Here is a 24152-nt window from a genome sequence, read left to right on the forward strand (position 1 = left end):
TTTAATTTCTTGGGTAACAGCTACTTTAAAGTAGTCCTACTATAAGCAGCTGTGTCTTCAGGTTTCCTCAAAGTTGGTATGTCTGTTTGAATTTTCTCTGTATGCTGACGTGTGGTGGCGTACCTGACGGACTGCCCACTCACAGGGACTAAGATGTCAGGTCAAAGATATATTGTATGTATGATAGAGAGAATCAAGCAACTCTGTATCTGATTTTCCAAACGAAACCCTTTACGCCAGCTTGTACTGGATATGAAGGTGACGACACCTTCGTCTTCTATCATCTTCTATCTGAAAACAGTCATGTGAAAATACACAATACGTTACATCTCACGCAACAGGTGTCACTTCCCATTTGAAGTCATTTTTAATCCTGTTGTGTAAATTTAAAAAAAAAAAAAAAAGAAAACATCTGCATCCAAATAAAATTAATGTATTTTCATATTTTGATGTGGTTAAAATATTCTTTCAGGAAGCGTCTGCTTGAAAAAGCTTTACGCAGTTTTGGGGGGAAATAGTTTTCCAGATCACATCCTCATGTAGGTGTTCTCCATTCCTCTGGCGGTATTATATGGGGCGTGGGGTATGGGAGGTCGCTGTAGACTTGGTGGCAGAGAGATGACCTGGTTTTGGGGGGGCTTCCTCCTCACCACAGGCGGTCCCTGCTGAGAGGGGGCTTAATCCAGCTAATCCTTTCTCTGCACGCACACACACACACTCTCTCACACACACACACACACACACACACACACACACACACAAAGATGTGTTCAGCCACATGCACGTACAGTATACTCCCGTAGCTTCTTGTAGCAAGGTCATATATTATATCAGATCGCTGTTGTTGGTGGTGAAAGTCGCGGTGGCATCAAACTGATTCTAGATCTGCTAATAGAAGGGAAATAAAAGTATTTTAATTATTTATCATTATATGTGCAAATATATTCAGGTACATTTAGAGATGGCGTCGTTGCTTTTCCTGTCAGTGGGAGGTGTAATGTTTGTACGAACAGTATGAGCGTAGAGTGTGTTTTCGTACCAGCGTCACACTCGAGAGTTGTAAGAGTTGTTTGCCACTGGTGGCTGCGTGTTTTCCTTGAAAGTGTGAGATGCTTCCGTTGTCAGGCGTCAGTGATGTGCAGGGGGTGGGGCTCTGCTGTTGTGTGTTGCATGGAAAAGAGAGAAAGTTGGCGAGGGGAGAGGAGGGTGGGCTGGCTTTGACAGAGGGGCCAGGCTGATTGCCATCATGATCTGGCCAATCACAGAGTAGAGCTGAATAGAGCAAAGAGAGAGAAAATGAGAGTATAAAGAGGGGGGGGGGGGGGGTTCAGAATTGAAAGGAGGGAGGGGGTGATGTCAGTTCCTTAGAAACCTACTTTCTCTCCCTTCGTCCCCACCGCCCCCCGTTCCCCTATTTTGAGAATAGGGGGGACCAGGGGTTAATGTTATGCAACACACTGAATACCCACACTGAGGGCTCAAATACAGTGACACACATAGACCTGCTTCTCTTCTCTTCCTCTTCTCTTCCTGTGTAGTCCTATTTTTGAGAGGTAATCAATCGTTAGTGATGCTTCCACAGGCACTATAACACACATACACATAAATAACACACATACACAGGTGGCAGCGCACATTAACTCTTCACATGTGTCTGGATTACAGAGAATGCCGATGTAAGGCAGTGTTGACAGGATCAGATAAATGATTAACAACCATTTCATCATCATTCTGTCTATAATACAACCAAAAATAATAATAAATTCCATCCCTGGAGTACCCAGAGCCCAGATTAAATATTCAAATTGCTGCTTTTGTTTTGTCCAACTTGGAGTTCAAACTTTTAGTTCGTTTTTTTTTTTTTTTGGCTGTTGATCAGAGCAGCTGAGCACATTTAAGGCCTCACTTTGAGCTTTTGGTAACGTCACATGACTAAAAGAATAATCAACCATCAAAGTGAATTTGCTGAAAGAGGAGAGAGTGATGCAGGCTGGATAGAATACAAATGAGAGAGTTAGAAATAGAGCTGGTATGGGAAGGATTTTAAAAGTCAGTGACACTTTGTTTTAGGTCACAGCAGCTGAGCCTGGAGCAGGACACCTTCAAGATATCAACACATGCCGGGGTCAACCAGTTTTCTTAGGAGAAGGAATATGGGAATATGTGTCATTGAAGAAACACAGCTGTGTGTACACACACACTCTCGCACATGCTCGCATGTACACCAGTGCGCACACACACATGCACTCACACATATTTTCTTGGTCCAGCTGGGGTGTTAATTTCACCCCAAGGCTGTGTGAGTGTTGACCCCAAAACGCTGTAACCTCGTGAAGTGTGGAATTCTCTAAGCCTGAGGCCGTAATGTGCTGTTTCCTGTAGAGAGAGAGTGCATTCCTTGACTTGTCCCATTCCTTGCTGCTTGCTGTAAACCCAAGGTCTTTGGGTGGCAGTCCACAACTTGGAAAGGGTTCAGAACAGACAGTGAGTTCTAAAGACGATCCTCCCATCTCTTTTTTTCAATCAGGCCTTTCTTCATCTCCTCACACATGTAGAAACACACTGAAAACGGATGCGCTTCTTTCTCTATACCTTGTGTTCCCCTTTTTCCTCTTGGCACTGCAGTTAAACTGAGCCTCGGGCCAGCTTTGCCTTTGAGCGCTGACGGTGTACCAGACAAGTGGACTTGTTAGTGCACTGTCAGCGTGCGTCGGATCTAAATCAGTTCCATGCCTGCTCTTTTTGAAGGGAGGGCTGGTGTAACGTAGCGGTGTAGCTGGCGTAGCAGTGGAAAGCATGTCGCTCCAGTTAGCCCAGGCCTGCTATTAATGATGAGTATTATAAACATGCCTTCAGACAGGATCAGATGGGAATGCTGTTTGGGTCCAGAAAAAAAGAAATCAAGTGTGTTTTCCTAATGCCCCAAGACATGGCCCCCTCCCTCCCTGTTCCATTGGTCTGACTGGGTGGTCCAGCCCAGCAGAACAGGCATGCTTATGTTCAACTTTAATGCCATTACAATGGGCTGAAAATATTCAATCTATGCCTGCTCTTGCATGAATTGAACGGAATTGTTCAATTGGATTAAGGCATAATAAAATGTTACAGATTTTTCACACAGTTAGCTCTCTCACTGGGCATTTTTCATGTTTTGTGTGTGTGTGTGTGTGTGTGTGTGTGTGTGCGCGTGTGCATGCGTGCGTGCATGTCTGTGAGCAAGTGAAAGAACATGACTATAAATTGTCCGATCTTTCACAGAGCATTCAGTCACTGATGACAGAAGGGGTCAAATCCTCTGCTTGTAAATCAGACATACACTGAACTGAAGAATGCACACGCAGGCACATGCGCAAATCTCAGGCTAAATTGAGGCTGAAACATGCAAACACATACTTTTATATAGCTCTGAAATTTTACAGAAAATTTGAGACTTTGCCCATGCTTGCATGACTGCAATTGCCTGCATTTGTGTGTGCGTGTGTGTGTGTGCGTGCGTGCGTGCGTGCGTGCGTGCGTGTGTTTGTGAGAGAGACTTTGCCAGACCTGCCTTGGCTGTACTGGGGTGGAGCAGGGCAGCTAAAGGGCCTGAAAGGCTGCTTTTGTAGCTCGGGCTAGCTGAGAGCTTAGAGCGCACGCACAGGGCTTAGTCCCACCACGATACTGGGAGCAAAGCCTGGAAGAGAGCCTCTCTCTCTTCTTTATCAAACACACACACATACTGTCACACACACATATGCAGTCAATGTGGTCTGGCACTGCTGACTTGTTAGCAAATTTGAGTAGAAACATTGAGCTGTTTTTGTGAAATGTGGATTTGTTGGATGATGTTAGTCTTCTGGGTTCAAAGGACTGAGGATGTTTGGCATTGCACTGGTACAAGCTCACTGTAAACAAAGTGCTTTTGTGTTAGATATGAGTCTCAGCTATTGAAAAATTACGTTAGAAAGGTTAATATTTGTAGTTGTTATATAGATTTCATGGTTTTCAAAGCCAGCATAAAGTACTTTAATTATTTCTTACAGTGTGTTTGGATATTTGCGCAGAGGGTTCGGATTTGCAGGTTTAAATACATTCACTCTTCTTTTTCCAGTTGGTGGGCGTGTGAACCAGGAACTGAAGTACACGCGACAGAAGATAGGCGAGGAGGCCATGTTTAACCCTCAGCTGATGATCCAGACGCCGCGGGAGGAGGGAGCCAATGTACTAACGGTGGACGCACTCCTGCAGCACCTGGAGTCAGCTATCCGAGCCAGCAGAGTTCATGTTTACCTTTATAACAGGTGACATGGTTTTGATTCACATCTATCTGTAATTTAACCATCGTATTTTCCAGCTCTGGACAGTTTAAGTCTAGTCAGTTTGACCAAAATCACAAATTTGCCTCAAAGGGCAAATGTTTAGATCAAATAACAGATACAACAGATGTGTGAAGCTAACAATGTTCATTTTCTATTGACATGTGTCAAAGAGACGACTGTGGTAATCTTTAAGATCATAGTTTCTGCTTTATATTTCATTGCATAACACTTTGCTGTGTCCAATATTTTATCCATCTCATCTATGTGTATGGATGCAGTATATGCAGATATACAGCATACCTGTGTGTCTGTATTCAGGTGTGTTTTGGCTAGCAGCCCCTCATGATGACAAAAGATTTATTACCACTTGTTTTTTATCATTCTTTTTTATCATCAGTCTAGCCTGAGGGGCTCCAGCTGTTATATGGCCATTACGAAAACTAAACAGAAACTTTTTTGTTCTCCTTTTCAGACAATGGAAATTAGAACACTTATGCTACAAATCAGGAGAACTAGTCACAGAAACTCATTTTATGGATCAGGTAAGACGCAAAAGGTTTAGCATGTCAAGTATTGTCAAGTCATTTTTATCAGGACATCATCAATGCAATCACTACTTTTTTGTCTCTTACTGCTTTTTTTTCCCTCAAATCAACTTCCCGCTGTCAATTTGTGTCTCTTTTGCTGTGTGTGCTGTGCGTGCGTGTGTGTGTGTTCATCCAATTAGATCATAGAAAAGCTACATCCCTGCCTCATCATCACCCCTTTGGACTGTTTCTGGGAGGGAGCCAAGCTCCAGTCTGGAATGGTCTATCTCCCGTAAGTACACAAAACTCCCTTTTACTAGACAGAATCTGTATTTTATGATGTGTCAGCACAATCACAACATGCCAACCCAGCATATCATTAGATTGACCAATCTCTTTAAAGCACTATCATCAGGTCAAATGATCAAATGCTTTTTCTTTTTTTTTTAATCATAATTGAGCAGAGCTTTCCTCACAATGAGGCCTGCTGGCAAAAATGATGCGTGGGGACAATAAGATCTCGAACGCTGAGCTTGTGAGTGCTGGTTATGAAATTAGTGTATATGGTAACAGTATCGGTATGTTCAGATTGTTTTCGAGACGGATAGCGAGGAGGAGGAGGAGGAGGAGGAGGAGGAGATCTGGATCTCTAGATCTTGTTTTTGCCCCTTTAGTAGAGGCTGCCCAAACATGCTCAACCCATCCAAAGAGACACCACAGAGGAACAAGAGTGTGTGTGCGTGTGTGTGTGTGTGTGTCCTGAACTCGTCCCCTCTGAAGGCTCTATTGTAGTGGTTGCTGGCATGCGTATCGCTGGCGATAGTTTCTCTCCAGCCCTGGGCCTCACACCATTGTCTGGCCCTTCTGTTGCTAATGGCCTGCTGCTACAGTAATACTCAGCAGACCTTTACCTCTGCATGTGTGTGTGCACGCACATAGTGTGTGTGTATGTGCCATTGCCGTCAATGCAATATACGTGTGTTTTGTCGGTGTGTGAGGGTGTATCAGCTTGAGTCGCTGTCATCGGACTATGTGAATATGGTGTGTATGTGTGTGTTGCTTGGTTGGTCTCAGATGGTAAATAAGGTTTTTACTATGTTCTGGTTGGGAGGCTGGGAATAATAACCCAAGCCTGGTTAAGCACATACAATGTAGTCTGAATGACGGAGAGAGGGAGATTCAGAGAAAGAGAGATTGGAATGTGTGAGGCAGAGAGAGCATAGAGGGACAAGGACTGGTTTGGAGCAGGAATTTAGCACCGTGCCACTGCATGATGGGAATTGGTCTCCATTTATCGCTTTGTGTCACCTAGCGAGAAAGAGATTATGTCCCGCTCTCAGAAATTGGAATTTGTGTCCGTCTCCCTTTACAATTCTGTTGCGTCTAATTAAACAAGTGTCTGCGTGAACTAATATTTTCTAGAATCTAATCAGAATCAGCCTAAGGAGTTTAATTTGCCTATGAACAACAAAACAAACACAACAAATACTGAAACCGATAAAACGGTTAATAAGCAATTTCAGTTATTGTCACAGTTTTGGCCATCATTTCCGTCAGGTATGATGAATATACTCATCGATGTTATCACAGAGATCTGGAAACGCGGCAGTATTGCTACAAGAAAGTCCAACTGGCTGAGAAACACAAGCGGTCAATCAGACAGGGTGTAAATAAGTCATAAGGAAGCTAGGGTTGGTTAGTATGGTAGATTGGGACTTTGTGAGTACGATCTTGTGATTACGAGTACAAAGGATGGCTAGAAGTACAAATACACTTATCGTTGGAGTAAATTTAACACGGTTAAAGTAAAAGTAAAAACAGTTTTCCTATTTATTTTTAACTTTGCAGAGGTAAAGACCCTCTGCAATGGACCAACTTTGACCCTAAGGACTTCCTTGAGGACTTGCGAAGAGCAAATTTCCCCGTGGAAGCCTTTGAGGACATGTTGGAAAAGGCAGACGTTGGACACGGCTACATGGACAGACCCTGTCTCAACCCCGCTGACCCCGACTGCCCCCTCACCGCGCCCAATAAGAACTCAACCAAGGTAGGCACACACATAGGCTCACACTTTTGGCTTGGAATATCTGTGTGTAAATGGAACATTTATGTGTTTTGGTAAAACAGGTTTTCTTTAGCTGTTGACAGTCATTTCCTCACATGTTGCTTTTATTGCGACAGCCATTCGATGTGGCGCGAACCCTGAGCGGCGGCTGCCATGGTCTGTCCAGGAAGTACATGCACTGGCAGGAGGAACTGATCGTAGGAGGGACCACCAAGAACGGCAGCGGACCCCTGCTCAGGTAACATACCCACACTTACACATACACACCCTCATAAACACTGCTGTGATCACTGCAGCGCTTATTCTGGAAAGAGTGTGTTTTTTTGTTCTTTTATGCTCTCCGAAACGGCGCATGCATGCGTGCGTGTGCGCCGTGTGCTGTAAATCTTGCAGTCATTAGCAGATTCCAGTGAAATCTTAGAGCTCCAGCTGTTCCTGCTCAGCTCTGGCTGCTCTGCTTGGACACTGCCCACTCCTACACACACACACACACACACACACACACACACACATGTGCACAGAGTGATCTATTGCCTGGCTAGTTTGTCCAAATATACAGTGATTTGAGGTACATGATCTTAATTCCAGCACAAGCACCAAGACAAAGCTTATAGATTATGTGGTATACCTATGGACATATATGGAGTTTTATGTGTGAAATAAGCTGTTTGCCCTCCATAACAGAACACATTACATTTAGTCATTTACTGTATTACACACTATTTTTAAATAAATATAAAACATGAAATACACACATTTTATTAAGCAATAAGAAGCTTCCTTTAACAGGGAAAAGCTACTCAAATTATCCAACATTTTGCTAATGGTCCACTTATTTTAATGTTAAATTTGCAGATTGGATGGTGCATGCACATGCATGTACACACAAAAGGCAAAACAACCTACACACACACACACACACACACACACACACACACACACACGCACACGCACACACGTACTGGTCACAGAGTACAGTGGGGTGCGTTGTTTGTTTTGTGGTTATGTTTTTTCCTGGCAAGGTTGGGTCATTAGGGTGTCTGTGCGTGCCTGCCTGCCTGTGTGAGTGTGGATATGTCTGTGTGTGTGTGTGTGTGTGTGTGTGTGTGTGTGTGTGTGTGTGTGTGTGTGTGTGTGTCTGTATATGTATGTGGTTTAGCTGCTCTGTCCACTGGGCTGTTACTGCTGGCACTCAATTTCTACATCTTGTTTACTAACTGCCACCATTACCGTGATTATCACCATATTACAGAGATCACATTCATAAAGAGAACGACTAGCTAATGTCTACTCCTCTGGTTCATAAAACCTGATGATTTGAAAATACATAGACTGACTTGACTACTGTTCCGAAGTTGCACTCTAGTCCAAAGTCATTTATTAATGACTAATCAGCTGTATTGCTTTATTACCTTCCTAATGTGCACACTAAAACTACACATTCCTCATTACACTAGATACCTCTGAAAATTTGTCCGAACATGATCAGGAACCTCACAGATTGGGATCAGATACCTGTTTTCTGGGATCCGGCACTTCCTCTGTCATGAAATCCTCTGACTATCAAATTCGGTCAATACATAAAAAAATAAAAATAAATTAATCTTTTCCATTTCCACGTGTGATCTGGAGTGAAAAAAGAAGATCAGATATTGTATATGCTTTAAGGCATGTTGGCTCCACATATCTAGGTAGACGACATGCTGGCAATTGGTTTAGTTTTTGGTGTCTCAAGGAATACTGAAACAATATATTCATCATGGACAGAAAATTAATAACAATGTCGGTAATCGACTAATCGTATAAGTCATTTATGAAGCTGAAATGATGATTAGTATTGCTGCTTTTCTGTTTTATAGATCTGTAAATGTCATATCTCTGGTTATTGTAACTTAACATGTTACTTTGGACTCTGGATAATTGTAATTGACTATTTTCTTCAATCAAAAAACAATCCATATATTATGTGAAGTGAAAATAATGTTTGTTTGTAGCCAGAGGATGAATATTTTTAGACAAACTGAACAAGTGGACGTTTGTGCTGTGCGGCTTGTGGCAAATGAAGCACGTTTCATGGCTGTGGGCATCTGTATTCTTGGCTCAGCAGTCAAATCAGATGGAACAATATTATGATTAAGCGGCAGGTGTGCTTAACACAACATTGTTTATGATGACTGTTATCCAACGTGCTCCAGGTGCTGTGGTTTTGATGTATTTCTTTTTTCCCCTCTCTTTTTACTGGTTAAATTAGCATCCTCTCTGGGACCTCTGGTTTAGAAATTAAATTTTGAGTTTCGGGCCTTTTCGGGATTATTCCATCTTCTCTGCTTCTCTCGTCTCCCTGTTGGATTTGGGGTTCCTGATGGACTGTGTTATTTTGCAAAACAACCAATGTGGGTAGCCACAAGTGTTCAAAGCTTGCACTTCTTGTCTATGGACTGAGTTTGAATAACCCAAATCCTTTTGCTGGTGATGGGAATCAAACAAAAATAGTAATTGGTGTGTCCCGTGCATTTGGAAATCCAAGCTTCAACCCTTGTTGATGTTCTTTGCACAATCCAGAAAGCCAGCTTGCTGCCTCGTTGATCTTCCAGTGTAAACTTGATGTTGTCAGCGAAGTCTTGCACCTCATTGACCCTCCCTCTTTTTGTTCTCCCTCTTTCATCCTTTCCATCTTTTCCTCCCTCTCACTCTGCCACCCTCCCTCCTTCCCTTCTTTCCAGTGCCCAGGCCTTACAGACCATGTTCCAGCTGATGACTCCCAAGCAGATGTTTGAGCACTTTCGGGGCTACGAGGCGGTTTCCCACATCAACTGGAATGAAGAAAAGGCTGCAGCTATACTGGAAGCCTGGCAGAGGAGATACTCTGAGGTGAGGGCCAAAGCGCTCAGAAATGAGAGAGAGAGAAAGAGAGATCCAGAAAGAGAGGGCAAGGAAAGAGAAAAGGGAAAAGAAATCTACCCTAAATCCTCTACAACCACATTGTAAATCACTGGCCGGATACAGGTGAACATGGAAAGGCCCCATCCAAAGCCCTGGCCCTTGATAGATACTACAACCACTGTTGGTGTGTGGTAAAAGGCTAAAGCTTCCCTCTCACTGCTCAGTAGAGAGGAGCAATAGAGCAACAGGGAGAGCATGTCTGGAATACATTAAGGGAGTACTGGATCTCTCTCCCCCTCTCTCTCTCTCTCTCTCTCTCTCTCTCTCTCTCTCTCTCTCGTACTCACGTACAAACACACATGCAAACACACTCAAAAGTTCACACACAATTGCTTTCCCAGCTGTGGCCCCATTGGTGGCTCATGTGTGACATCATCTGGTCTTTGTTTTGGGGGCCCCAACCTCTGTTCGACATGGTGTGACCTTGTGTGTGTGTGTGTGTGTGTGTGTGTGTGTGTGTGTGTGTTTGCGCGCCATTCATCTTGGGGCCCAGGAATCAGTGATAGAAAAGAGGTGTGAGCATTTATTTGAATAGAGTTTATATCAATGGCAATCATAGAAGATGTAAAAGATGCCAAATTGTTTTTGTGTGTGTGTGTGTGTGTGTGTGCGTGCATGTGTGCATGCATGTGTGTATTTGGTGTGCATTATGCACAATTAGGCGTGTCTGCAAGAATAGCATGTGCATGCATATCGGTATGTGACTGACACATGTGCGAGTTCACACATGGGTGCAAGTGTGTGTGTGATCTAGTGCGTGTTTCCTAATGTGTGTCAGCCAGCATCGCTCCCCACTGAGCAGTAACTACAGTTCAATGTTGAAGCCATCTGTCTGCCCTGAGATAGTGAGAGAGGGAGAGGATGGGTCATGGTACTGTTCAGATTCCCCCCAAATACCTCCTACAACAGAGGCAGAGCTCATTATTCAGGGGTGCGATTTGTCTTTGTGTTTTTTTACAACACACAGGGTGAGATTTACTCATTCTATACCTGGAGACATACATGTAAAATGTTATTTATCAAACTGGCAAGAAAACGGACTGGAAGCGCAGTTTGTATGTCATCTGAATGGTAAAATTTACTGTATTTATATAAAGCTTATCTAGTTTTAACGACCATTCAAAGCGCTTTTCACTACACTGTCACATTCACCCGTACACACTTTTATATATACAGGGCAACGCTTTCACATACATTCACTAGCCGATGGTACATTGGGGGCAGTTATGTTGGCCATGGACACTTCAACATGCTAAGCGGACGATCTGCTCTACCTCCTGAGCGCTATGGTGCAGCTTGTATTGAATCAGTGAAATGCACCTCTGTCCTCGAGGAATACATTAAGGCAGGACCGTGTAAATGTACGGAGATGTTGTAATAAGAGGCTTTAAATGCACATGGAGAACTGCTGCAAATTTGCACTCTTAAAGTAAGGGAAGGATGTTGTGGGGAGGAAAATATTTTATTGGACTTTATTGTGTAGAGACCTGCAGTGGTTTAGTTAAAAAAAACAAAAAAAAAACAACAAAGCTCTTAGAAAAAGCAATAGCTCATTATAAGTGAACACAATATCTGACCATTTAAAACAGAGTCATGCTGCTTCAACCTTAGATCATCAGAAGCGTTTTCCTCTCTGTATCTTATTGTTTTATGTTTTCTCTCTCTCTCTCTCTCTCTCTCTCTCTCTCTCTCTCTCTCTTTCTCTTTCTCTAGGCGGTGCTGCAGAGTGTGGCAGCAAATTCGTCTCAGAAGGTCTTGTCTTTCACCACCACCACCCTGGAGGACATCCTCAAGTCTTTCTCTGACATCAGCGTCATCCGTGTGGCTAGTGGATACCTGCTGATGGTGAGAACCGAAGCCATAGAAAGGCTTTCATTGTGACGAGTGACTTACTCACGCGATAGGTTGATTTTTAATTAAATGACTTGACGTGTCTGTTGTTCGTGTCCAGCTGGCCTATGCGTGTCTGACCATGCTGCGGTGGGACTGCGCCAAGTCTCAGGGGGCCGTGGGGCTGGCAGGTGTCCTGCTGGTGACTCTGTCTGTGGCGGCTGGCCTGGGTCTCTGCTCTCTGCTGGGCATCTCTTTCAACGCTGCCACCACACAGGTAACTCCCACACATGCCACTGGACAGGTGACCCGGTCTGTTGGTTTGTAAAGGTCAAGACCTACTGATTCATCTAGACAGTTTTTTTTTCAGTTAATTGTTGTTCTGCAGGGCTGTATGTTGTAGTTATTAAGTCATAAGTTTATACTCTATGTCAGGATTAGAATCTGCTGTATATTATAGGCTTGTTTTCGTGCCTCTAGGACTGTATAGCTGAGTTACAGTATCTTGTGTCTAACGGTCACACTGGCTGTATTACTCTTTGTGTCCTATGAAGCTCATGAAGTGTGTGTGTGTGTGTGTGTGTGCGTGTGCGCCACAGGTGCTACCCTTCTTGGCTCTGGGAGTTGGAGTCGATGACGTCTTCCTCCTCGCTCACGCCTTCAGTGAGACCGGACAGAACAAGAGGATCCCGTTCGAGGTGAGTTTTAACATCCACACTCAACCGTTTTTTGCTCACCCTGTTCTTGCCCCTTCTGCTATCTTATCTCCTCTATAGAGGAATGTGTGAAAGCCTGTCTGTGCCTGTGATGTAGCATCAAACAACCCATGTGCCACACACACACAAAGCCTGCTTATCTAATCTCCACATTAAATGTGTTCCTTTTTTTTTTTTGAAAACAGAACGGCAACCATTGCAGTCTGTATTAGATAATGAATTCTGTTTTTCCATTTAACATAATATTTTCCATTTTTTTTTGTCAGTAGTTGGTTGCAAGATGAAATGTATTATCTGACCCAACGACCTGACCTTGTGATTTTTTTTTCAGTCACACACTTGGATGAATATTAGGTCGCTTGCACTAAATAAATGCTCATGAGTGGTTCTGAAATACTTGTCAGATGCTTATAATGTGGTTTAATACAATAAAAGAAAGTATTTCATGTCCTCATAGAAGTGTGTATTATGACAGTACCAAGAAGATTTTCCTCACTAGCAGATCAGTGCACATACAGAATTAATTGCAACCAAAACAACAACAAAAAAAACCCCACTGTAAACAGTGTAAATTTCTGTAAGCTCACATGGGTGTGTGTGTGTTTTTTTGGGGGGGCGGGAAAACTTTTCATCTCCACCGGGGGAAAACACAGGCATGTATTTGCTTGTTTTTGTTTTCCCCTGCTTCCCTCTCCTTCTAGCCCTCGTCTCTATGCCCCCGCACCCCCCAGCTTCCTTTGTGTGGCTGAGATGAAAACTAAACAGAGCTGAACCTGATCTCTCCTGTCTGACACACACACACACACACAAACACACACACACTCACAGACTCACACACAAAGATACACACGCCTGCAAACACTCCCTGTGTGGTCCTGCACGTCCTCACATCTTCATACAACTGCCGCCAAACTTTTCAGGGGGGTGTGTGTGTGTGTGTGCATATTTATATCTACTCTCTTTCTGTGTATTTACTATAAGAAACATTAAAACAAGTTATCCAGCAGTAATTACTTCACCGAAAATTGATTTGTTTGGAGAGGCAGCAGGTCATTTTGGTCATTCTCCTTTTTCCTCCACTCTGAAGACAGAAGTAGACAGGCCCAGGTGGATCATCCAAGTCCTTCAGGGCGTCAAAAAACATTGCAATCACTGTCAGTCATATCAGTATTATGATAATTGTTCATAATCGCAAGTATTACACATTTGCCTTTGGCTAGAAGAGATGAGTTTTATTGCTTTTGCTTTCATCTACCTCCTTCTCTGTCTCTGTCAGGACCGTACGGGGGAGTGTTTGAAGAGGACAGGGGCCAGCGTGGCTCTCACGTCCATCAGTAACGTTACAGCATTCTTCATGGCAGCCCTCATTCCCATCCCAGCGCTCAGAGCCTTTTCTCTACAGGTATGCCCGGTAGTGAGTGTGTGTGTGTTTGTGTGTTTGTGTGTGTGCGTGCATGCGTGCGTGTGTGTGCGTGTATGTGAGAGTGAGTTCAGTCGTGTGGGGCCTCTCCCTCACTAATAGTCCTGTTCCAGTCCTCATTGGCTCCAGATTTCTTCAGACCGTAGTTTTATTGATTTCATTCATCAAACTGAAAGTGTGTGGGTGTATGTGTGCACGCGTGCGTGTGTGTGTGTGTGTGTTTTTCTGTGTGTGTGTGTGTGTGTGTGTGTGTGAGAGGAGTGTGTGTTTTGTTAAATCCATCCAGCCCTCTCCCTCCCTCTATGAGGCTGTTTAGTGGTGGGCCCGGTGTCTGTCCAGATTGTGGCTAAGGTCCATGTAACTGAATCCCTCTGCATGTGTGTGTTTGACTCTGTGTGTGTGTGTGTGTGTGTGTGTGTGTGTACTTGCATATCCTCACACTCATGTTTATGTGTGAGTGTGGAGAGTTGTAGTCTCTGTGTGGGAGGTTTGAAAAGCAATGGTCTAGCTTTTTTTGCATGTGTGTCTCAATCTGTGTGTGTGTGTGTGTGTGTGTGTGTGTGTGTGGTGTTGTGTGAAGGTGGGGGGATCCAGAGGGGACCTCTGACTCCGCTAACATCTGTCAGTAATTATAGACGTCACCAGAACAGTGAAAACTGGGACAGAAAGACACGTCTGTCAGTCTGACAAAATGCCTCCAAAAATCACTTATTTGCTAATTCGCACAAACACTCACTCAGTCACAGTGAGAGATCACAGAGAAGACCAGGTCAGATTAAACCTTTGATGACTCCTGTATTAAGGCTTCACATCAGTAGAAGAAACAGAAGGATGCACCAAAAAAAATAGACACAAATATAAACCTGAATATAAACACATGAGGATTACAAAGTAGGTTTGACTGACATATGAGCTTGGTGATTGGGTCACTGTTGGACTTCACACATTGTCCACAGATTCATTATAAAAGAAGGCTGTTGTCACTATATTAAATCCAATGTCTGTTCTTGGTTTGCTGAAACTATCACATAACAGATCGATTAACTTTAACTTTTCACAAGGACAAAAATTCAAAAATTGCACATGACCGTCACTAGAGCGGCACATATGAGTCAACATGTTAAGTGTTATGCTTGTCTCTCAGGCTGGATGTTTTTTCTGCCTCCTTGGTCCATGCACAGCAGGCAGTGTAACAGAGTCTTGTCATTTGTTGCTGCAATATGAGCAAAGATAAAGTAGGTGTGGATGTGCTGTAGGTTGACTCTGTTGGAGGCAGCAGTAGCCTTGTGAAGAAGTGGATGTTCAGTGTGAGTCCCTGGACCGACAAGACACTGTATGTAGCGTCGGGGAAAGTCAAAGAGGATTCGCCTCTTCCTGATTACCAGCACTGAGGTGCCCTTGAGCAAAACAGCACAGAATCTCTCATGAGAATGACTTTAAGTTAATTGTATTATCTTATTTCTTTTCCATTTTGCTAGTAACCTTGTTAGGAAAACATTGAAAGTTTGCAAAGTTTGTCAGTTACGAGCTAAATTGATTTTCATGAAACTTATTGGTCAAACAACCAATTAACCAACATGAAACAATTAAAACATTCAGTAGACAATTTCAACATGTCTTGAGAAAGGATGTATGAAGACACCACCCTCTCTCCTCTTTACTCTCTCTCTCTCTCTCTCTCTCTCACTCTCACTCTCTCACACACACACACACACACATACACACAGAGTGAGGCAAGACGTCGCCACAGTGAGTACAATATTAGCATGTGTGGATAGATGGCTTTAGTACAGCAAGTCTGTCAAACATGATCCATTTACCCCATGGGTCTAATCCATGCAGCCTCGTTTTATACACACACACACACACACACACATGCACATAGCATGCATACTTTACACTTGTGGTTTTGTGACTGTTGGAGGGCAGACTTGCAGTGAGGTAGACTATAATGCTGATACCCATATTTTATTATGGAACACAGACACACACACACACACCTAATCTCTCAGCCTCATATCAATGCAGAGAAACGTGTTAGTGTGTGCGCGTGTCTCTTTATCACCATTAAAAACTTCCTGTTTTCGACTCCTCCGTTGTTCCTTCCATCTCTCTCTCTCTCTCTCTCTCTCTCTCTCTCTCTCTCTCTCTCTCTCTTTTCTCCGCTATGTGCTTCCTTCCATCAGTATGAAAAAAAAAAACAAGAATCTTGTCCAGATAACAACACGAAAACACACACAGGAACACACACATTCATGCGCGGAGGACAGATGTGATGATAAATCTCCCCACTGTGGGGTCAGCTAGCGGTCGCTATGTGTGTCTGTGTGTGTGTGTGTGAGTGGAGTCATACTGTATCTGTCTGGACATTAGTGGGCCAATTGAGAATTAATTGTTCTACTCTACATACAGAGTTTTTTTTCTAACTCCATCTCTCTTTTCTCTCACATTATTTCTCTCTTGTTGTCAGAGATGAGAGCTGTGGAATGAGGGAGGGCGAGGATGTGTGTGAGTGTGAGTGTGTGTGTGTGTGTGTGTGTGTGTGTGTGTGTGTCTGGTTGGTGTTAAGGTGTGGTTTAAGTAGGAGGCTGCACAGTTTTTTAAGCTGGCAGCAGATACTTGTGTGTATGTGCATTTTTTTTCGTGTGTATGTGTGTGTAAGGGGTGTGTGTTGTCTGTACAGCCGCACCGCCTGCTCATCACCTCAGGCCCCGCGGGCCTCCGGCTCCTTGGGTGGTCTGGCACACACACGGGATAGTGTGTATGTGAGTGTCTGTGTATGAGTGTGTGTGTGTGTGTATGTGTGTTTCTGTAGTGGTCTGGCAACTACGCAAGATCCAGATTGTACTCTGGGCAGGGCCCCAACCTAACCCCAACCCCCACCCTCTGCTCCAGTGCACCACCTTCAAATACTTAACCACAACACTGTACTGGCTTCTATTACACACACACACACACACACACACACACACACACACACACATATGCCTCACTTTTTCTCTGCACACTCAGAGTTTTTGTCTTGAGAGGAATTGAAAATGTGTTGAAAGGCACTTTTTCCTTGAAGCCAGATTATTCAGATTGTGTTATTTTAAGGTAGCCTATATTTAAGGTTTCACAGTGTTAAGAGACAATAATTGTTTGAGGCCACACAATATCTTCACAATCGTTTTGTAATTCAGAACTAGTGCAGGAATGGAGATGCAGGAACATTAATTGAGAAAAAGCTTTCATTACATTTAGACTTTATGCCACCAGAACGCATCGTGTCACCTCCTCTGTCTCCTCCATCACTTCTCAATTGTGTAAAAGTGACTAATAGTGAATCGACAGACCATCCTTTTCTTTGATAGAAGAACCTTCTTCATAAAATAGCATAATGTTTTCTGTGTTTCTCGCAGGCTGCAGTGGTTGTGGTGTTTAACTTTGCCATGGTGCTGCTCATTTTCCCCGCCATCCTCAGCATGGACCTCTACCGACGAGAAGACAGACGTTTCGACATTTTCTGCTGCTTCTACAGGTGTGCGCGCGCACACACACGCACACAAACATACACACACACACACACACACACACACATACACACACACACACACATACAGGCATACACACAGAGAAGCTTTTTTATTTCTGCCGAAAGTTATTGCTTCTCTGTTCATTCATTCATGCTCCCGTTTTCCTCTGATCTCTGATCTGACAGTGAATAACTTAAAAACACATTTATCTCTGAGATATCTTCGCCTTTATCCTGCTCAGTCAAAACCTAATTACTTAAGTTGTCTGTTTCTGTAGGGCTGCGTGGTTGTTTGACTTTCTGTTTATCTGCCACAGTCTTTATTAAACTTCGCCAGTCTGCCTGCCAGTCAGGGCACGCTCGTTGGCACGGCGATAGCACAGATGTGCATACACACTATTAAATTGCCTTGTGTTGTTGGGTCACAGCTCTATATTTCATGCTGTTGGCAGAGGAGGAATAAGGCTCGCAGTAACAGAACGCTAATAAAAGTGATGATTTTTAACAGTTTGAATGCATTTTATTTTGAATATGAATACATTTTTCTGCAGAGACGTTTATAGAATACCATAATCATGAAAATGATTAAAACAATTACACAAAATCTGATGATGTGTGTGTATTCAAATTTCCCACTGTTTAGTGTCCATATACTTTCACTCTTTCACACCAGTCCATGGTCTGACATTTTTCCAATGTCTTTATCTCTTTAGCCCATGTGCCAATCGTGTGATCCAGATCGAGCCTCAGGCGTACCTGGATGGGGCTGACGGGAGTCGCTACAGCCCTCCTCCATCCTATCGCACCCCTCCTCCCTCATATCGCACTCCTCCCCCAAGCTACAGCAGCCCCCCTCCCTCCTACAGCAGCCACAGCTTTGCGCAGCAGACCGAAATCACCATGCAGTCCACGGTGCAGCTCAGGACAGAGTATGACCCCCGAACTCAGGCCTTCTACACTACAGCTGAGCCCAGATCCCAGATCTCTGTGCAGCCCATCAATCCAGCTCCGACCAGGAGCAACCCTAACAATGACTATTACAGCAGCAACCCCAACGGCAGCAGGAGCAGCAGCAGCAATCACGGCAATCTCAACAACAACAACAGTGGGAGCCGGAGTAATGGTGGATCTCGAGGTTCTGCTGCCTTCTCCCATCATCACCCTGCACCTCCTCCCGCTGCCCCGACTTCAAGTACTAGCTCAGTTCCTCAGGGCGATGCAGCATCATCGACGGGCCAGAGCCCAGAGAACAACAGCTCCACACGGGACCTGTTGTCCCAGTTCGGAGAAGCCTCGCTGGGCCTGCGCTGCCTCGAGCCTCCCTGCTCCCGCTGGACCCTGGCCTCTTTTGCTGAGAAGCACTACGCTCCGTTCCTCCTGCAGCCCACCACCAAGGTGAGTTTAGTTTCTCCGTGTGTTTGCATGTGCATGTTTGTAGAAAAGAGAGATGAAGAAAGAAAGGGGCGGAAAAAACTTCTGTGTGAGGTAAGAGTGTGTTAAGTGCTGACTCTCGCCGTGGTGATAACTTGAATAGGAGGGTTAGTCACAAGAACAAATAGAGAAGAAGGAGAAAATCTGGGGTGGAGGTTGTGGTTATACACACACTGAGTCACACACACACACACACACACACACACACAAAAACACACAGTCTGACCTCAGTCTAGTGGGTGGCCAGTCCTCTCAAAGCCTTCCAGAACTGAAATCATGTGGTGACGTGTGCTTGACATTATTAGAAAAGTTTGGTCTTTTCATCATACGGTCAAGTGTTTCTCCATATTACCAAACTGCATCATGCACTGCTCTGTTGCCTTAATCCAGTTCTCCCCTTATGATTGACTTCTAGGAAAATTCTGTTTTGTTTTGGGTTTTTTTGTTGTTTTTTTTTTTTTGGCAAGAAACTTTGAGTGGTCAGATGATCAGATTAGTTGTGAAGCCAGATCATTAGGAGCCAAGTTCCTTGCTTCATAATTTTACTTGTGCACTTTATTTGTTTTGGTTAGTTTTGTGAGAAATTCCTCCACTGCATCTTTTGGAATATGTTGCTAAGATCCACCTTGGGTTATGCTTTTTATCCATATTTTTTTGCTCCTGTTCAGAATACGCCAAATGGTTAAAGCAGTAATCAGTGCAAGTTGAAAGCTGTCCTGCCATCACTCTGTGCAGCGTGTTGATTGATGAAGCTCCATTTTCATCCTTCCGCTTCCAGGTGGTTGTAATCGTCCTGTTCCTCTGCCTGCTGGGCGTCAGTTTATACGGGACCACCCAGGTGAGGGATGGCCTGGAGTTGACAGACATTGTTCCCAGAGAGACCAGCGAGTACGACTTCATCGGTGCCCAGTTCAAGTTCTTCTCCTTCTACAACATGTATGTGGTGACGCAGCGGGCTGATTACGCCCAGAAACAGCCGCTGCTGCACCAGCTCCACCAGAGGTTCCACACTGTTCGCTACGTGTTGAAGGAGGACAACGGACAGCTGCCCCGCATGTGGCTTCACTACTTCAGGGACTGGCTGCAAGGTAAAATTAAACTTGATATATAATTACCGCAGCAACCAGACTTAAATTCGATTTGGTCAAAACCTCTTTGTCGGTTTTTGACAACAAAGTGGGGCAGATGTAGCAACATGATTCAGAGTCAGTGTTTGATCACAGATTTTTATGTTATTAATTCCTCATTTAATATATATTCAGCTATTCATAATAGTTCAGGCATGGGACTAATTTACTTTCTCATGAAACCGTTTTGAGATCATAATTTTCTTCTGAGTTTTGACAGGAATCTGCATGAGACAAGATGTTGGGCAGGAGTTCAGAAGTAGGTGGGAGTGCCAAATGGACACTGACAGTAGCTGATTAAAATCACTTGTGTCCTCCATAAGTGGGCTTGATGGAGGCGGACGAAGTGGGAGGCCATATTTTTATACTTGGGCTCAGGCAATATAGAGTATGTTAGAACCTTTGGCTGTGCAGATAATGCTGGCATTGCACACTATCCAATATACTCATCTAACTCATACTAGTTCTGCTTGTGCTAGTTTTTGTCATTTTTTATTAGAATTTATTACTCTGAAAATCTTAAATATTTGGCTATATAACAAGCAGTACATCACACCACACTATTTTATGGGAGCTTAAATTAATTTAGTATGATGACAGGATTCACTTTGGGATGGGTTGCTGGTTGTATACCCGGCACTGACAGCTCCTAAGAAATGTGAAGTGCCACTCACTGAGAATACTGTCTTCCACATGTCAGCCCGGTCCAGCAATGGGTTCATTTTCACTCACTGACTCCCCCACCCCCCTCTAACGATAAAACAGATTCTGTGAGTCTGTGTGTGAGCCGGCTGGGAACCACACAGAGTGTGTCTGTGTGTGTGTGTGTGTGTGTGTGTGTGTGGAGAGAGAGAGAGAGCGAGGGAGAGAACTGTGTCTGATATTGCTTTCTGCAATGGTGGGACAAATTGGAGCCAGACAGGCCAAGCAACGAGACCCAAAACAACATCTCCCACAGACGGACCACAGCATGGGCCTTGTGGGAGAGCCGAGAGGAGGGGAGTGATACACATATGGATTAGAGAATAGTATAGAAAAGAAGACACATGTTACTGATATATTCCCTAATGATTGCTTTGAATCAAAAGGAGCCTGTTTTAGGCTTTTGAAGTCTTGTTTGGTGGTTAGGAATGGACCCGGGTTATCACATTCATCACTCAGGCTTATTAAAGGGTTAGGGTTAGGTTGCAGTGTTGTGTTATGTTCTCTTGTACTGTGCTGGGTTGTTATGTGTTGTTGTTTTCTTGTGAACTGGGCTTTGTAAGTGTGTTGTTGAGAAAGAATGAAGATAACAGGGCATGTAACCTTTTCAAACATCCACATCTAACCAGTCTGTCTTGTTGTGGTTTCCTGCAGGTCTCCAGCAGGCATTTGACAAGGACTGGGAGGCTGGCCGCATCACCCTCAACAGCTACAGGAATGGCTCTGATGATGGCGTCCTGGCGTACAAGCTTTTGGTGCAGACAGGACGCAGAGACAAGCCCATCAACTTCAACCAGGTCTGTTCAGGATTAAAGCCAATGTCAGTTATTCCCACTATTCAAAGTTACGATATGAGAAAGTGTACACAGACTGTATTTTAATGCAGACCATGCAGACTGTATACCGTGGACTGCAATCTGAGGATAGACTCGAGAGATACTGACACCAGTGTCAAAGCTGTTTTGTCCTGTTATAGATGCACTTACAGTATAGGGGTGTCACAACAAAGTTTTGAAAACGTGACTATACTTGATTTACTTTTACCGTAAGTGTCTTAGACTGACGCCAGTCGCAAAGGCAAGAATAAGAAGGACACAGTAACAATCACAGCGTGATTGGAGTGGAGTGGTACAGCTACAGCAATGGGTCTGCTGCAACTTGAGGGGAAAAAAAAAACATGCCAAGACTCGTGTATACAGATATTTTGCGTTTAAATTGGATCATCACGGTGTCGCAGAGCATTAGGGCAAGTACCTCGAACTTATCTAGACGCCTCGAAGACAGGCATCCAGATCTGTATGCACAATTCAATGTGAGAGAGTTTTAATCGTTCACTGTGTCGCTGAAATGTTCATATCCTAAAATGTTACCGTGTGTGTGTGTGTGTGTGTGTGTTAGAAATACGACTGAGGCTGCTGCACAGACAATATGCTATTTTTTGCCGTGGAATCAAATTTAGTAGGGAAGAGTGGAATTTCAGTAGTATAGATACCAACTGCCAAATATCTATTATTGTGACATCCCTAGTACAGTATATCGGTTTTGCTTTGTGAGATCGGGGCTGGAAGACGCATGCCCATCTGAAAAACTGTCTCTTTGTATTCGTCTTTTTCTCTTTCTCTGTCCGTCTTCATCTACTGTCTGTGATGACTTTACCGAGCCTAGGAATTTAAAGCTCTCACTGGGGCTGCAGTCTGCCTCTGAAAAACCTATTAACTCTTCATTTAAACTATTTGTCCTCTGTGTGTGTGTGATGTGCATGTATGCAGGGCCTTGCAGTGACTCTCCTTAGCATCAAGCCTTCCAGTCTGACACTGGGATTGCAGCCACAGTTCATAGTATGTGAAGTTGGGAGGTTGAAACTGCTGCACAACAGAAATGCTTGCAGGGCCCATTAGCTCTATAAATAATTACCCTGGATTCTGAAGCCCCATGGGAAAGAATAATTAGAATCAAGATCAACTGGAATCACCAAGAAGTGGATTTATAACCAACACCTTTTATATTATCAACAACATACTTGTTGCGTATTTTTGATAAATGATAAATTGAGCTAGTTGGCCTAACTGTGCAGCTGAATGAGTTGAACCTTTGAGGTTTGTTGCATTCAAACATCAGGGCCCACTAAAAGTGACATGACAGTTATTGTCACAAACAGACAATGAGTTCAAAGGGCTTTCGGTTCACATAAATCATCCACAGAAAGCAAAGGAAAAGCTCCTTCTTTCCCACACACCATCAGTAGTGTGTTATTTGATGTATTACGACAAACAATTTCATTACATATACAAAAATCGCCTTAAAAGGTATTGCTTGTGTTATTTGCCCACTATGGCTTGGAAGTCCGTGCACCTTACTTTCGTAGAAGGGCTGCGGCATTTTGCTGCTCAGTGCTCTGAGGGTAGCACATGAATATTTAGGTAGAAAAGCACCCAGATTTGGCAGACCCACAAGACGTCAATGACATTGTGCTTCCAAAAAAGTTTCTGGCTGCACAGACACTGGTAGAGCTGCTGACATCGCACCGCAGCTGAAGTCAAAAGAAGAAAAATGAAAGGGAGTATACAACAGAGGTAGTTATCTTAATCACCTGACAAACTCCAGTTCAGCTGTTGAGCGTTGAGTTCAGTGAGTCCCGTCTCCAGTGTGGCACTGATGGGGTGTTTGATCTGATTGTATCCGACAATGACACAGCTGAGGTCTCAGAAGGCGGTCCAGAGAGGAACTTAGTGGAAGATCAAATCAAAGTCTCTTCTATGTCAGCAGAAAGATGCTGACAAGTTGATAATGAGAAAGAGTGAAGAGGAAATAAGAGAGAAAAGATTATAGTCGCGGAGCTTAGGAAACATTCTCAGCTTGGACAGGGCATCGCATGCTGTTTTTGGTTTGGCACCACCACCAAGAAACAACATACATGGATGCATGGCTGCATTCTTTGGCAGGAACCAGTGAAAACAGAAGATAAGAAACAGGAGAAATATAAAAACAAAATTCTTGGGCAGGATTTCTGCAAACTCCAAACACAAAACAAGCCATGTCCTTTTCAACACGGAGATCATTTTACATAATTAACTTTGACACATAGCTCCACCAAGTCTCGTGTGTATTCATATTCATTCATTTTTGCTTGAGTCTTGCATGTTTGCAGATGTGTGAAAGCTTTTCCCCTCTCTGCTCCTAGCTGTTTGTTTTGGGCTTCTTCTCTCGCCCATTGAGCTCCGTTGTAGTAGCACACTACTCTTCCCATCCCTTCCACTAGCTGACAGGAAGCAGAGGCAGGCCTGGTGTGCGGCCCTGTGACGTCACTTCCTGTGCCTGTGAGGGAAGTGTATTTGCCGTGAGGCGTGGGGGCCGCCAGCAGAGCTGCCTGGGCTTCCCGTGACAGCTTGAAGACATACAGTTGTTGCGTATCCCGCAGTTAAATTCAATCCAGATCCTCTGGAATCCGGCTCTCTCGCTTGACCCCTCTCTCTCTCTCTCCAACTCTCCCTCACTTACCCCTGCTCGCACTATCACTCTTGCACTCTCTGTCTGTCTCTTCCTCCCTCCCTCACTCTCCCTCCCTCCGTGCTCCACTGC

At 44.0% G+C, this 24152-nt stretch overlaps 1 protein-coding gene across 2 annotated transcripts in view; it reads left to right on the top strand.

The window, feature by feature from the left end:
• The window catches only part of ptch1 (patched 1), a 52462-nt gene that overhangs the window by 14617 nt on the left and 13693 nt on the right, over window positions 1-24152 (top strand). For both annotated transcript variants that reach the window (XM_022764796.1, XM_022764795.1), the window contains exons 3-16: window positions 4091-4280; window positions 4771-4840; window positions 5026-5117; window positions 6674-6872; window positions 7007-7128; window positions 9614-9761; window positions 11547-11678; window positions 11785-11940; window positions 12263-12361; window positions 13656-13781; window positions 17201-17319; window positions 18027-18708; window positions 19523-19832; window positions 21228-21370. In XM_022764796.1, the coding sequence (XP_022620517.1) occupies window positions 4091-4280; window positions 4771-4840; window positions 5026-5117; window positions 6674-6872; window positions 7007-7128; window positions 9614-9761; window positions 11547-11678; window positions 11785-11940; window positions 12263-12361; window positions 13656-13781; window positions 17201-17319; window positions 18027-18708; window positions 19523-19832; window positions 21228-21370 (2588 nt within the window). The remainder of the gene's footprint in view (window positions 1-4090; window positions 4281-4770; window positions 4841-5025; window positions 5118-6673; window positions 6873-7006; window positions 7129-9613; window positions 9762-11546; window positions 11679-11784; window positions 11941-12262; window positions 12362-13655; window positions 13782-17200; window positions 17320-18026; window positions 18709-19522; window positions 19833-21227; window positions 21371-24152) is intronic.

This window comes from Seriola dumerili, unplaced genomic scaffold, assembly GCF_002260705.1.
Source record: "Seriola dumerili isolate Sdu_G_001 unplaced genomic scaffold, Sdu_1.0 BDQW01000581.1, whole genome shotgun sequence".
In the NCBI taxonomy this organism is placed as follows: domain Eukaryota; kingdom Metazoa; phylum Chordata; class Actinopteri; order Carangiformes; family Carangidae; genus Seriola; species Seriola dumerili.